This window comes from Ascaphus truei, chromosome 8 (genome assembly GCF_040206685.1).
Source record: "Ascaphus truei isolate aAscTru1 chromosome 8, aAscTru1.hap1, whole genome shotgun sequence".
NCBI lineage: Eukaryota > Metazoa > Chordata > Amphibia > Anura > Ascaphidae > Ascaphus > Ascaphus truei.
Genome location: NC_134490.1, coordinates 32,675,432 through 32,690,177, shown reverse-complemented (window position 1 = coordinate 32,690,177; position 14,746 = coordinate 32,675,432). Strand labels below are relative to the sequence as shown.

The 14,746-nt window shown below is 49.1% G+C and overlaps 2 protein-coding genes across 5 annotated transcripts in view; one reads left to right on the top strand and one right to left on the bottom strand.

Moving 5' to 3' along the window:
• Positions 1-1,016: 1,016 nt before the first annotated feature.
• On the top strand, positions 1,017-7,458 carry OCEL1 (occludin/ELL domain containing 1). Of its 4 annotated transcripts, none has more exons than XM_075611241.1 (6): positions 1,017-1,061; positions 1,729-2,979; positions 3,534-3,712; positions 4,198-4,369; positions 5,593-5,643; positions 7,118-7,457. In XM_075611241.1, the coding sequence occupies exons 2-6, from the start codon at positions 1,870-1,872 to the stop codon at positions 7,229-7,231; spliced, it is 1,626 nt and encodes a 541-aa protein (XP_075467356.1). In that variant the 5' UTR covers positions 1,017-1,061; positions 1,729-1,869; the 3' UTR covers positions 7,232-7,457. The 4 variants fall into 4 exon arrangements, with proteins under 4 accessions (XP_075467356.1, XP_075467357.1, XP_075467358.1 ...); XM_075611242.1 differs by lacking the exon at positions 1,017-1,061 and adding an exon at positions 1,073-1,198; XM_075611243.1 differs by lacking the exon at positions 1,017-1,061 and having other exon boundaries at positions 1,492-2,979; positions 5,567-5,643; positions 7,118-7,458.
• A 6,430-nt stretch (positions 7,459-13,888) lies between these two features.
• Positions 13,889-14,746, bottom strand: part of NR2F6 (nuclear receptor subfamily 2 group F member 6) — a 6,858-nt gene continuing 6,000 nt past the window's right edge. The window contains exon 3 of the mRNA XM_075613025.1: positions 13,889-14,017. Coding sequence (XP_075469140.1) covers positions 13,889-14,017 — 129 coding nt within the window. The remainder of the gene's footprint in view (positions 14,018-14,746) is intronic.

The window sequence follows — 14,746 nt, the reverse complement described above, 5'->3', positions numbered from 1 at the left end:
GTGGACTGAAGTGGAGGATCAAGAGCGCAAATACTTCCAGAATTATGTGAAAAACAAGAAAAAGAACATATAGTGCAATTTCGTTTGAACCAAATTAATATTAGGATGAAAGTTCGTAGTTATCTTACTCACAATTGAGATGATTATAATAGGCGGGGCGGTTGTTTAGAGTAACCAACTCACAGAGGTTTTCTTCAAATATTCTCAGAGGTCGTCCCTCAGGAACAGGGTGGAAGGGATGGATGGGTTACCATATGTGCAAGAACAGGATCTCCTATGGTTCTTTCCCCTCATACAGAGGTAAAAGGAGGGGTTCACAGTGTAGTGTAGGACCTGCATTCATTTGGTTATACCGTGACGTGGTATGCAGGCTTATGACGCTTTGGCCAAAGGGTTTAACTAAATAACCAAGTAAATATTATTATTATTGAATTATTTAAACTTTATACTTATTACCATATATGTTTTGTCAATTGGATGTAGCATTGAGCACCCCTGTCTTCTGTTGTATACCATATGTGAAGAACAGAGAGGACACACAGATAGTATAAATTGCTTTACATTTATGCAAAAATAAAGGTAATACACTTACAAAAGTGCTGTAAGTACAGGCATTGGGACCACCCTGGGTCAGACTGTGGTTGAGGACCACAACACTCCTTCCTCATGATACACCTGTGGTGGCCGTCCACAGGGTAAGATGTCCAGATCCAGGAAGGGGAAAACCAAACAACTTGGCCCAGGATCCTCAGAGTAGTTCACCACACACCTTGGGGGTCTCTAAATGGTCTGCACGCTCACCCTACGCATTTCACTTGATAAATTCAGCTTGTGGCAGCAAAGGGGTTAAAAATATTTTATCAGTTTGAACCTTACACATGGCTCATTTTTGTCCTGGAAGGGACTGCAGCTTTAAGATCACTCCCCGCACTGTGCCCAGTTCTGAAGTTAATGGGTAACTGGACATCACACATTACACGCAGATAACCATCCAGGAGAGCAGAAAGAAAGACAGCACAGGGGAGAGGTGCCTGGTGCTAATCGTACTAGCCTTAGAAGTGGTAAATCCCCGTTCCATGTCTGTATGGCACATCGCTTTGTCTCCCTGTGCTTATATATATTATTTCTAGTTCTGAAGGCTCCTACCCTAAAGAGAATCCTTACAGATGGGCCAAAGAGATTAGCCTCAAGATACAGAGTAAAGTTTTTACCTACAGTACATACTGTCCCGGTTATCCTTTTGGCTGTGAATCCCTCCCTCGTCATCTCTCTCTCTCCCCCCTAAACCTTCTAATTCTCAGTCTTTCTCCCCTAAATCTTCTAATTCTCACAGTCTCTCCCCCCTCTCTCTCTCCCTCCCTCTCTCCTCCCTCTCTTCCTTCCTCTCTCTCTCTCCCCTAAACCTTCCCCTAAACCTTCTAATTCTCACAGTCTCTCTCCCTCTCCATTCTCCTACACTCTTTCTCCCTCTCACTTTCTCTCCCTTTCCTCCCCTCCCTCTTTGTCTCCCCCTCTTCTTTTCTTGTTCTCCCTATCTGTAACACATACTCTTATCAGAGAAAAGTACTTCCTGTATTTGCTTGTTACAGTGTCCTAGGGACTGAAGGCTGTTGTGCTCTGCCTGTCTCTCCCAGCTTTGTGTGACAAAATAAAAACCAACAGAGACCATAGAGGCAACGAGGCACCCAGGTACCTGTCCTCTTACACATCTCTCCCCTTCCATTGCAGGCCTCCCCTCTCTCCTTACTGTGAAGAAAAGTTGGTTGTGGCATGTGATTCATAAACTGGAGCAGCACCTCCTATGGGACATGGTATCAGGACTGGAATGTACAGAGGTATTTTCAGCAGCATTTATGACGAGACGTTGAAATGACTGCAATGTCTTCCTTCTCCTCACTATTCAAACAGGAAAAGAACAGGAGACCAATTGTTTGGCCAACGGAGACTTCTGATGCTTCAGACAAAGGAGGGCCGAGGCTTTGGGATGAGACCCCCAAGTGGGGGGATGCCCCTAGCTTCTCATTTGATTATTACGATAAGGAGGCACACAGGGTGGTCGGGACCTCAGGAGATCAACGTGGTTTGGAGGCACTGGCATGTAACAGCATAAAACCCATCAGAAATTTCGTTCCCAACTCCTGGTTAAGCTTCTTCAGGAGTAGCAGGGCCAAGGGGGAACCATTTACATTGAGGAATTTGGAAAGCATGCACTGCTCCCCACCCATTACCCCGCTCCTTGATATCAGCAGAGAGTCCAGCCTCGAGCATAAGAGCGATACTTGCAAAGAGACTGGTTCATCAAACAGCTTTCAGACCCATCAGCAGATTGAAGTCAAGACACCTGCAGACTCCTTAGAGAGGAAGAGCCGGGCATCCACAAACTATGGAGAAAAGGTAGAGGCGTACAACCTAAAATACTCATACATGAAGTCCTGGCCTGGTTTGCTCAGGATCTTGGCTGGTGTTGAGCTGCTTTTGGGTGGGATGGTCTTTGCCTGTACTTGTGCCTATATCCAGAAGGACTACCAGTGGTACAACCTCTTTGGTACCGAACTCCAAAGAACGTTGCCTGGTGGCTACAACTACTATGGCCCGATGACTCCCTTTGTGTTGGTTGTAGCCAGTTTGGTGGGACTGGTCACATTGATCCTGCTTGGGTTGGGACTCACCACGTACTATCGGACCATACTCCTAGACTCCCACTGGTGGCCTCTCACAGAGTTTGCCATGAACATCATCATGTTCCTCCTGTACATGGCAGCTGGGATCGCCTACGTCAACGACATAAACCGGGGTGGCCTCTGTTACTCTGTGTTTGCTGTCAACCCACTGATGGTGGCCTTCTGCAGGGTAGAGGGGGGGCAAGTGGCTGCCATTGCTTTCCTCTTCTTCAACATGATTCTGTACATTGTCAGCTCCTTGACATGTCTCAAAATGTGGAGGCATGAGGAGCGGTTAAGGCAGGCCAGAAAGGTCCAGGTGAGGGAAGGCTCCATCAATTATCTGGGAGGGACCAGGCAGCATCATGCATTTCATTTTGTTTCTCTAATTAATGCTATCTCTCTCTCTCCCCCTCCCTCCCTTCTTCTCTATCCCCCCCTCTTTCTCTTCTCTCCCTCTTTTCTCTATGTTACTCCATCCTTTCCATTGCTCTACTATATTCCTCTTCTACTCTTTCTAGTTGTCTCTATCAGTTTCCTGCATTTTATACATAATTCTCTTCCTCCTCATCAATCCATCTCTGTTTTCCCATCTCTCTTCATACAACCCTCTATCTTTTCTCTGCTTTTTCCCCATCCCTCTATTTCTCTCTATTCCCAAGACTGTCTCACTCATTGGAAGGTAGTTTCACTTATTGGAAGACTGTGTCACTCATTGGAGAGCATTCTCACTCATTGGAAAGCAGTCTCTCACCAAAGGTCAGACTCACTCATTAAAAGGCAGGCTCCCTGATTGGAAGACCGTCACACTCATTGGAGGGCAGTCTCACCCATCTGTAAAGTCTTCCCTTTGTAACTCCTATTCTCTTGCAGCTGATGGACAGAACCAAGCGGATAGTGTTCCAGGACGAGGTGCAGGCTTCAAGGAACCTCAAGGGGAGAGTCACCAAGACCATCCACTTCTCAGAGAAAGGCAGTGATACTGGAATTCTGAACCACACTATCCCCACGGGGCACCATCCAAAACCTCATGTGGTGCCAGATTATGTCCTGTAAGCATCTCACACACCACTTTCCATCGCAAGTTCCCGAAGATCAGGAGAAGGAGTTTAGGACACCAACATGAGAGAGAGGGAATATAGGAAATAATGGAGAGAAAGGGGGATGTGATGAAAACTGTGAGGATGGAGAAGGGAATCCTATTAGTGAGACACCCTATAATCTCAACTGCAGTATCTTTTTAGATCCTACTCTGTTATTAGTATCTGTGTATATAATTAAATCAAAGGTCGAGATTGCTCTCAGCTGCAGGAACTGTGTCAGAATGTTACATTCCAAAGGCAGAGTGGTAAGAGACAGAGTATCCATGGCAACAGCCTGAACCAGTCAAAGTTCTCCATTTCTGAAAGCTCTCTTTCTGAGTGACATGATTGGCAGATCCAATTAAGGTCTTGGCAGAATGGAGCGTTCTAATTGGTCCCACTCCGGGCGCCGGTTGATGATGCAGCTCTGGTTTAATATGCATTCTGTTCCACAGGAAGTACCCAGAGATTCGGAGCCCAGAGGAACGGGAGAGTTACAAGGCTGTGTTCAATGACCAGTACGCAGAGTATAAGGAGCTGTACAGTGGGGTGAGGAAAGCGCTCCTGAAGTTTAAAGAGCTGGACACTGTGATGAGCAAACTGACCCATGGGCCACAGAGTCAAAGGGTGAGTCTGGCAGAGTGGCAACTGGGGGTCGGGGGGGGGGGGACGCTAGCTCTATGCTGAGTGGGTCTGTATATCTGTGGCCAATCCCTGAATCTGAGCAGATTCAGTTGAATTGGGGGGGAGAGAGAGGCTGCAAAGAAGTAAGTGTGTTGTGTATAGAGGTGCAGTGTTGTGTGTGTGTGGTGGGGGGGGGAGGGTGTAGAGGGTCTGTGTTGTGTTTAGAGCTGGGGGTGAGTCTGCAAAGTTTAGTAAGTGGCTGCATTTTTTATTGTGGCTGCAGTGTGTGTGTTGTGCTGTTGTATGTGTAGCAGCAGTTTGTGTAAGTGTAGAACTGATGTGTGTGTGTGTGTGTGTGTATAGAGCTACTGTGTGTGTGTCAGTAGCAGTGTTTATGGGTGTAGCATGTGTGTGTAGCAGCAGAGTTTGTGTGTGTGTAGAGCTACTGTGTGTGTAGAGCTGCTGCTGTGTGTGTAGAGCTGCTGCTGTGTGTGTAGAGGTGCTGTGTAGTGAGTGTAGAGGAGGTGCTGTGTTGTTTGTCTAGAGCTCCAGTGTGTGTGTGTATGTAGATGTACTGTGTTGTGTGTGGTGTGCTGTTTTGTGTGTGTGTGAGTGTGTGTGTGTGTGTAGCAGCAATTTGTGTGTGAGCTGCTGTGTGTGGGTGGGTGTATGTGTGTGTGTGTGTGTGTGTGTGTGTACAGAGGAGGCGGCAGTGTGTGGATATAGATAGCTGCAGTGTAAGAGTATATAGAGGTGGTTTCATGTATTTACCATTTTATTTGAATAAAAAAATATATTTAACTATACAAAAGTGTCTATTATTTATTAAATAAGCCCACATTTAGCCTATAATAGTAATAATCCCCTCAGAACAGGGCATTACTGGCCAATAATGCCCTGGCTGGGTTAAAGTCCCTCGGCTTCGCCTCGGGCCTTCAACTCTTCCAGCCAGGGCATTATTGGCCAGTAATGCCCTGTTCTTCAGGGATTATTACTTAAATAATACACATTGGTGTTATTATTTCTTATATAGCACTGATAGTGTACACAGCACTTTTGCAGGCACAACGAGTCCCTGCCCCATAGAGCTTACAATCTAATTTGGGTACTGGAGGCAATTAACCATTAACCCCTTCCCTGCTGACAGTCCTGTATGGCTAAACCCCTGCAAAGCATCGCTCATTACGCCTTTCATTCCAGTGCTGTGGTTTCTATCCCTGCTGCAGGCACCGGGCAGGATCCAAAGCATCGCCTACAAATACGACCAGAAAAAGAATGTAAGTAGCACTTACTTTTAGTGTTAGGCTAGGTCCCCAGTACATGCTGCGGCGTGCACTGCAGGAACAAGAACCGCCCCTCAATGAGGCCGGGCCCACTAGCTGCCTCGGCGCACAATTTGCAGCCACGTTGCACGACCAGATTTTCTGAAGACAAGAAAATTGTCTTTAGAACTAGCGGCAGCGTCACGTGGGTCCGTGACAACCAATCATAGGGCAGAGTTCCCAGGCCAATCATAGCAAAGGAAATAGCAGCCAATCAGAGCGCAGAAGAGGATGTTACGTCATGGCCACGCCCCCTCGACGCACGTCCCGTTGCAGAGTGGTGAGATTGCGGCTTTTTCACGGGCACGCGCCGCCACCTCCCCCCCCCCCAGCGCACATGCAACAGTGAGTACTGGGGCAGTAGCCTTAGACTGGGTGGGTTCAAACCTTGTGGAACTAACCTCTTGTGTGATATGATGGCGTCTCATGGTAGAGAGAAATTGAATCCCATAGGTGAGAGATCCTATTACTGGATCACAGGGAGGTGACACTGACCCAATTAAAGGAGGAATCCACCCTAACAAACCTCCATTTGTTTTCACAGTCTGGGAACCAGTGGGATCCTACAGAACCATTATTTTCAGCTCCGGGAACCCCTTAGTTTCCAAGATACTTACAGGGGAAATTATCAGTATTACTTCCTGATTTTAAAAGGGAATTTAAATGGCCATCCAATAGGAAGCCACAACCAATGATGTTGCAGCTTCCTATTGGCCCAATATTTGGCAGCCATTTTGTTTCCCTAAAGGAGATTTAAACCCAGATACTTCACTGGTAAGTATATCTCAGACACCGGGGAGTCCTCAGCGCTCAAAGTAGTTGCATTTGACTCAGGAGGGGGATCCCATTTCCCAGCCTGTAAACACGAGGGGTCAAAAATGAGTTGGAAGAATTGCTCTTTATCTAAAAGTCAAATATAAAGGTAGCCTATTTAACCCCTGCAGTGCTGGAAGGGACAGAAACACATTAACAAAAGGGTTTGCAAACCAGAGCAGAAATACATTTTTTTTTTAATCTTAAAATAAAAGAAATAAACTTTTTAAATTAAAATTGAAAATCTTCAAAAGAAAAAACATAAAATAAGATAAAAATAATCTTTTTCTGGCCCCTTTGGCACCAGGAATAGTTCCCACTGTGTGTATTTTTGAGATTAGAATGTGAGCTCCCGCCATGAACTGTGGTCACATTTCCAACAGTGGTTTTGTCAGCTGACTGGGGAGGTGGGTCCACTATGTCCATGAAAACAGCCTGAGCCAATCAGATTTATTTTTGACTGAAAGCTCATAATAGAGCTCTCTGATTCGTTCATCTCAAAGCCCTGGGAAAGGGGGGGGTGGGGGAGCGGGAAGTTGTTTAACTGGGAGGGGGGCGGGTGCAGCTGCAGAACGTTGCATTCTGATTGGCTGCCTCGTCTGTGTGTCTCCTTCAGGACCCTGCATTTATCGAGAAGCGGGTACGTTGCACCTATTTAAAGGAGAAGCTCACCCACATCAAGAAGGAGATCCAGGAATATGACCGACGCGAGGGCTCTGTGTACTTCTGAGCAACAATAAAGTAGTCATAGCCTTTAGATGTTTTGCTAATCCAGTGTGTAACCCAGGGATGGGCTACTCCAGTCCTCAAAGGCCACCAACAGTCAGGTTTTCCAGGATATCCCTGCTTCAGCACAGGTGGCTCAATCAGTCCCTGCTTCAGCACAGGTGACTCAATCAGTGAGCCACCTGTACTGAAGCAGGGATATCCTTAAAACCTGACCTGTCCTTGAGGACTGGAGTTGCCCCCCCCCCCCCCCCCCCTGGCGTAACCCATGTACAGGCTCAAGTAGTCGTCTAAATTTAGCATATGTTGAACTTGATGGACATTTGTCGTTTTTCAACTTCATCTACTATGTAACTGTATCTTATACTATATTAGTGAAAGCACTGTATGTTTGCCTGCCTGGATGTCCGGTGTCCCTAGCGGCAATCTCATTGGTCCCTTGGGCCGCCCGCCCCCGCACACCTCTCATTGGCCTCACACACTCACACCACCCCCTTGGCCGCCCCCCCACACCTCTCATTGGCCTGAGGCGGAGTGACGGGCCAAAGGTCCAAAAAAATAAATAAAACACACACACACACACACACACACACACACACCTCTCTCCCCGCTCCAAATCACCTCTCCCCCCTCCCCAAATCACCTCTCCCCCCTCCCCAAATCACCTCCCCCCCTCCCAGCGGCATCACCTCTCCCCCCTCACCGCTCCAAATCACCTCTCCCCGCTCCAAATCACCTTTCCCCGCTCCAAATCACCTCTCCCCGCTCCAAATCACCTCTCCCCGCTCCCCAGCGGCATCACCTCTTCCCCCTCCCCAGCGGCATCACCTCTTATCCCCCTCCCCAGCGGCATCACCTCTCCCCCCTCCCCAGCGGCATCACCTCTTCCCCCTCCCCAGCGGCATCACCTCTTCCCCCTCCCCAGCGGCATCACCTCTTCCCCCTCCCCAGCGGCATCACCTCTCCCCCCTCCCCAGCGGCATCACCTCTCCCCCTCCCCAGCGGCATCACCTCTTCCCCCTCCCCAGCGGCATCACCTCTTCCCCCTCCCCAGCGGCATCACCTCTTCCCCCTCCCCAGCGGCATCCTATCCACTGCCCCCCCTCCTGTCCACTGCCCCCCCTCCTGTCCACTGCCCCCCCCTCCTGTCCACTGCGTCCCCCCTCCTGTCCACTGCGTCCCCCCTCCTGTCCACTGCCCCCCCCCCCCCTCCTGTCCACTGCCCCCCCCTCCTGTCCACTGCCCCCCCCTCCTGTCCACTGCCCCCCCCCTCCTGTCCACTGCCCCCCCCTCCTGTCCACTGCCCCCCCCCTCCTGTCCACTGCCCCCCCCCTCCTGTCCACTGCCCCCCCCCTCCTGTCCACTGCCCCCCCCTCCTGTCCACTGCCCCCCCCCTCCTGTCCACTGCCCCCCCCCTCCTGTCCACTGCCCCCCCCCTCCTGTCCACTGCCCCCCCTCCTGTCCACTGCCCCCCCCCCTCCTGTCCACTGCCCCCCCCTCCTGTCCACTGCCCCCCCCTCCTGTCCACTGCCCCCCCCCTCCTGTCCACTGCCCCCCCCCTCCTGTCCACTGCCCCCCCCTCCTGTCCACTGCCCCCCCCCCTCCTGTCCACTGCCCCCCCCCTCCTGTCCACTGCCCCCCCCCTCCTGTCCACTGCCCCCCCCCCTCCTGTCCACTGCCCCCCCCCCTCCTGTCCACTGCCCCCTCCCTCCTGTCCACTGCCCCCCCCCTCCTGTCCACTGCCCCCCCCCTCCTGTCCACTGCCCCCCCCCTCCTGTCCACTGCCCCCCCCCTCCTGTCCACTGCCCCCCCCCTCCTGTCCACTGCCCCCCCCCTCCTGTCCACTGCCCCCCCCCTCCTGTCCACTGCAGGAAATGCAGGGGGAGGAATCCATGCCTTTGAGGCGCCCCCCCCTCCCTTTGACGCCCCCCCCCTCCCTTTGACGCCCCCCCCCCCTCCCTTTGACGCCCCCCCCCCCCTCCCTTTGACGCCCCCCCCCTCCCTTTGACGCCCCCCCCCTCCCTTTGACGCCCCCCCCCTCCCTTTGACGCCCCCCCCCCTCCCTTTGACGCCCCCCCCTCCCTTTGACGCCCCCCCCCTCCCTTTGACGCCCCCCCCCCTCCCTTTGACGCCCCCCCCTCCCTTTGACGCCCCCCCCTCCCTTTGACGCCCCCCCCTCCTTTGACGCCCCCCCCCCTCCCTTTGACGCCCCCCCCTGCCTTTGACGCCCCCCCCTGCCTTTGACGCCCCGCGCGCACACACTGACTGACTGCCGCACGCACGCACGCACACACTGACTGACGCGCACACAAACCCTGACTGACGCACGCACGCACACACTGACTGAGGCACACACTGACTGTGTGTGCGTCAGTCAGTCTGTGTGTGTTTGTGTTTCTGCCTCAGACTCACTCACGCGCGAGCAAACACACAGTGACTGACGCACACACGCTACATGAAGCTGTAAAGGAGGGAGGGAGGGGGGGGACTGGATTGATGTGAATGGGGGACAAACAGAGAGAGGGGGGAGGAGAGAGAGGAACGGGAACATTACATCCCGGGCAACGCCGGGTCTCTCAGCTAGTGTAACTATATAACTAAGTATAGCATATGGTCCAGAAGGACGTGTAGGCTTGTTTGCAGATGTGGTAGCTCTTACAAATAAACATATGTATTTAACAACTTGAGTATATTTATTATACAACAATTTGTGTGTATTGTGTGTATATATATATATATATATATATGTAGCCCTCTTACCCCCACCCTAAGTGAGATTGAGGTGGGTAGGTGTATCTGACTACTTATCAGTGTGGTGCTGTACCTGTTTGGCAACCAGGAGGGCTGAGCTTCCGCCACGGGGAACCTGGGGTGAATTACTCTTAATACTACTATATGGTGCAGCGCCTCCACCTGCGATGGCTCCCAGCAGAGCGGGAGTTGTTCCTCGCAGGACACATACAAATGAACACATACACTGGATGTGAAATAGCAAAGGGCTTTACTGAACATAACATATATCTATACACACTTATACTCTAACGCTCATATAACCTTAGTGGCTCGGCCACTCTCATCAGGAGTAACGTCTCCATCCCCTCACCGCGTGCCCCACACACCGTGTCCATGTATAGTACTATAGGTATAGGCTCAGTTCTTTAACCACTCGCTCAGTGTTCCTAAAGAGTTTAGCCTAAGGCGGGATCAGCGCCTGTTGACCGGTGTTGGTGCACTTGTTGTTATAGTACCTTCCGGCCACGGCGGTGACCGGTACCTCTTCGCAAAGGGTCAGATGAATCAGCGGTCTGCCTCCTGGGTCTCAATGTCCAGCCGTCTGGTCGCCAGCAAGCCTGCTCCGCACGCTCGTCCCTTTGTCCCTAGCTGTCTACACAGTAAGGGTGATGCTCGCTACCACTATGGGCGTCCCTGCAGCACAGCAACCTTCGGTGACTTCAGGGAACACTCCTAGGGGCCTACGGGTATCCTGTCCTATGCAGGTGGGTCACTGACCCCCTGCACCCACTCTACCTCTCCCTTCACCTCCCGGATCCCCTCTCACTAACTTTTCCCTAAACCTGCAGCAAACACACTGCACTCACACAGTACCTGCAGCAACCGCACTGCACTCAACCGGTACCTGCAGCAACCACACTGCACTCAACCGGTACCTGCAGCAAACGTGCTGCACACCCACACTGTGCCTACTTGTCAGCGCACACAGCACTGACAGCCGTGACACTAACAAGACTACACACTTCACACACTGCTAAGGGCAGGGTCCCTAACCTAGGGGCCGTCCCTTATTACTTACCCCCTACCCTCGTGGGGATTGGGGCCTGCCTGAGATCTGGGGAACCTTACCTGGTGCAGGAGCCACTTGCTCCCTACACCCTGCCTTCCCCTTCCTGCTCCCAGCTCCAACTGACAACTTGGTCCCCGCAACATTGTATCCTTCCTCCACAGGAGAAGCTGCAAAACCCTATTTGCTGGCTGGCTGCACGTGATGTGGGTGAAAGGGCAATCCCCAGAGGCTGCTGGGAATTGTAGTCCACTCAGGACCTCTGTAGCATTGGGACCGCATGCGCTATCTTTACTGCGCACGCGCGATCCTGTAATGGCTACCGCGGTGGTAAGGGTGCTAGGAGGAAGCCTGCTACATATATATTTATATATATATATATATATATATATATTTATATATATATATATATATATATATATATATATATATATATATATATATATATATATATATATATATATATATATATATATACAGGGGTTGACAAATCACCAAAAAATCTACTCGCCACACAAAAATAAAATAAAATAAATAAATAAATAAAAAATAAAAATAAAAAAACATGGGCGATAATGGTGAAAGACAGGGTTGCAGACCTGTCTAAGACATGCAAATGAATATACAGTAATATTTACAGTTGCTATATGCTTTACTATGGAGGGTTTTAGCACTTTTTTACCCACCATAACCTTAATATATGTGTGTATATATATATATATATATATATATATATATATATATATAAAATATGATACCGTGTTTGAGACGAATATCAAGAGGCAGCACTCCAAAAGGTAGTAAAAAATCTTTGTATTATCAAGACATCATAGCCAACGTGCGGGATCTTTCTCAAGGTGATATATATATATATAAATAAAAAGATCACTTGTGAGCACATTCACATGTCTTAGGCAGGTCGGCAACCTTGCCTTTCACCATTGCCCCCAGCATACAGTGCTTCCACTGCAGCAAGGGATTCTGGGAAATGATATGCAAATGAGCACACAATGTGTCACCTTTTGTCTGAAAAACCATTGTTACATGGAGCTCATATAAGCTAATGCTCGCTGTTAACACAGCTTTAAAGCACAGCATGGAAATCAGATGCAAAGCCAAAGAAACCATTCACAGACATGTTTCAACCTTAATGGGTATCATCAGTGTGAAGTTGGTTGTACTGCTGGCTTTGCAATTTTCAAGACTGTAGGGTTTACCATCACGATTTACGTTATGGTGCGTGAAAAAGGCAACAAGGAACCTCCACTATATTGCCTATAGCAAAAAAAAAAAGATTGCATCTGATTCCTATGCTGTGCTTTAAAGCTGTGTTAACAGCGAGCATTAGCTTATACATAATTTCCTAGAATCCCTTGCTGCAGTGGAATCATTGTGTGCTGGGTGATAATCGTGAAAGGCAGGGTTGCCGACCTGTCTAAGACATGCAAATGAGCAGACAGTAATATTTCCATTTGCTATATATATATATATATATATATATATATATATATATTAAACACAGAATAGGTGCCGCAATCAAATCACCCCAATATGGTCTAATTGTTAGAATAACCAGTGGTCAGGGTAAAGAATTGCCCTCTGGTGGTGCTACCGACCCACAAGAATTATAAGGTAAAATTAAAGTTCAAATATACCATAACAGAACCAGGGAAAAGAATAATTCCCCCAGTAATGCTTCCGGAAGAAGCCTTTTTGGCGAAACGGCCGTCGAGCAGAGCTGTGACAGCACCCCTGCCTCCTCCTGACCCGTGTGCTGTATTGCAAACTCTCAAGATTTTTCTCGTGACACCGCTGATGCCCGAACCAGGGACCCTGGTCTGTATTGTGGGATTCCCCTACTGCCCTGTTCACTATCCATTGGCAGTGCGCTCTGTCCCTGGGTTGCTTAATCCTGACCCCTGCTTTTCTTCAGCATGATTTCACCATTTGGGGACTTATGAGTACAGTACTACTAGTACACCATTTGGACTCCCTCCCTCTGCTGTTCATTTTCTGTGTACAGCATAGCACTGGCATCAGTCTATTTATTCCGTTTGCAGCACATTGTAGGGTCATCTGTATAGTTAACTGAGTGGCTTTGTTTACATCATTCATGATCCTTTTCTCAGCCAGTTAGGTATTCATGCTGTGTGTTTCATTATGCTCATTATTACACCCATTTACCATGCCTGTAATGTTCATGTTATTCTATGCAGTATTTAAAGTAGACATTTCTCTTTTTGCTGCTTCACTAGCAGGTATTTGAGGTAAAACTACCTTTCATGTGGTCTGGTTTGTTTAATTTCTTTTTTAGATCGGCCGATCTTATTTGCATTACTGGGGGAATTATTCTTTTCCCCTGGTTCTGTTATGGTATATTTGAACTTTAATGTGATTTGGTGTATAATCTATAACTGTATTTACGCACAGCAATTTATTATGTGGTATTTGTTTGGGTCTGTCTTGTGTGTTTTTTTATCACTCATTGCTAATAAAGTAAATTTTTTCTAATTTTTCAATATATGTTGTTTGAGTGCACCTTTTTGACCCTTCTTTTTTCTTCTTTTACCATATATATATATATATATATATATATATATATATATATATATATATATATATATATATATATATATACAATGTTCGACAAACCCATTCCCCCACTCGCACCTGGCGAGTGGAAATTGGCCTCACGCTGGTGATACAAGGTGCTAGGCTTCAAGGGAGAAATAATAGCCAGACGCCAGCCGTGGGCATCAGCTGCGAGAACACACCGTAGTGACGTCAGGCGCTCTTCTGACGATGGATGTGACCCGGATGGAACGACGCCACGTGATGCCGTCAGCGGCATACAAGGACCCACTACAGAGATCCCAAGGAGGCCTTGACAATGGTGGGTGCCGCAGAGGACGAAACGTGTGCCCGTGTCCATTCATAGCTTTGGATGCATCCTGTTACATGCCTATCCCCTCCCACTGCCAGCGCGCAGAACTGCAGAGGGAGAATTTGCATCACGGCCATTCATCTAATCTAATAATAAGGCAGAATGCAGGATTAATACCATTATAATGTCAACTACTTCCATCGGTAACATCTAAAGGGCCTTAATAAGTACAGCTCGGAGGACAGAAGGAGAGGGGATAGAATTGAAACTTTTAAATGCATAAAGTGTTTCATCAACGTACAAGAGAGAAGCATATTTCAGAGAAAGAGAAGAGGTCTGAACCTGGAGGGTGGCAGCTAAGGGAAGATGTGAGGAAGTCCTACTTCACAGAGAGAAGTTGGTGGATTCATAGACTGCCCAACCAGTGGCAGATTTCCTGTTCGGCCCCGGGCCCAAGGCGGCAACATTTGGGGGTGGCAAAAATGTCCACACACCCCCCCCCCCCCATCCCATATACATTTTCTGCACTCTCGGGCCTATTGGGCTTGATGGGAAGTCACTTACATATGCCAGGCGTCTCCTTTCTGCCGCCCTCCTCCTTCCGATTCGCAGCCTCAAATGACGCAGCCGACGTCACCAATGCGGCGTCACGCGGCGTCTTGTTTCCATGGCAACGTGACATCGCGTCGTCAAATGCCGTCTCATTACCATGGCAACGAGACGTCCGTGGCTTAATTTGACGATGCGAATCGGAAGGAGGAGGAGGGCGGCAGCAAGGAGGTGCCATGGGGTGCAAGGAGGTGCCACCTCCAACAGAGGTGGTAAGGGCTAGTACA

Coding starts and splice junctions, on each gene's coding strand:
- OCEL1 (XM_075611241.1), top strand. CDS start 1,870: ATGACTGCAATGTCTTCCTTCTCCTCACTATTCAAACAGGAAAAGAAC. Junction 4,370..5,592: donor ATGGGCCACAGAGTCAAAGG/GTGAGTCTGGCA, acceptor TCCCTGCTGCAG/GCACCGGGCAGGATCCAAAG. Junction 5,644..7,117: donor AATACGACCAGAAAAAGAAT/GTAAGTAGCACT, acceptor TGTCTCCTTCAG/GACCCTGCATTTATCGAGAA.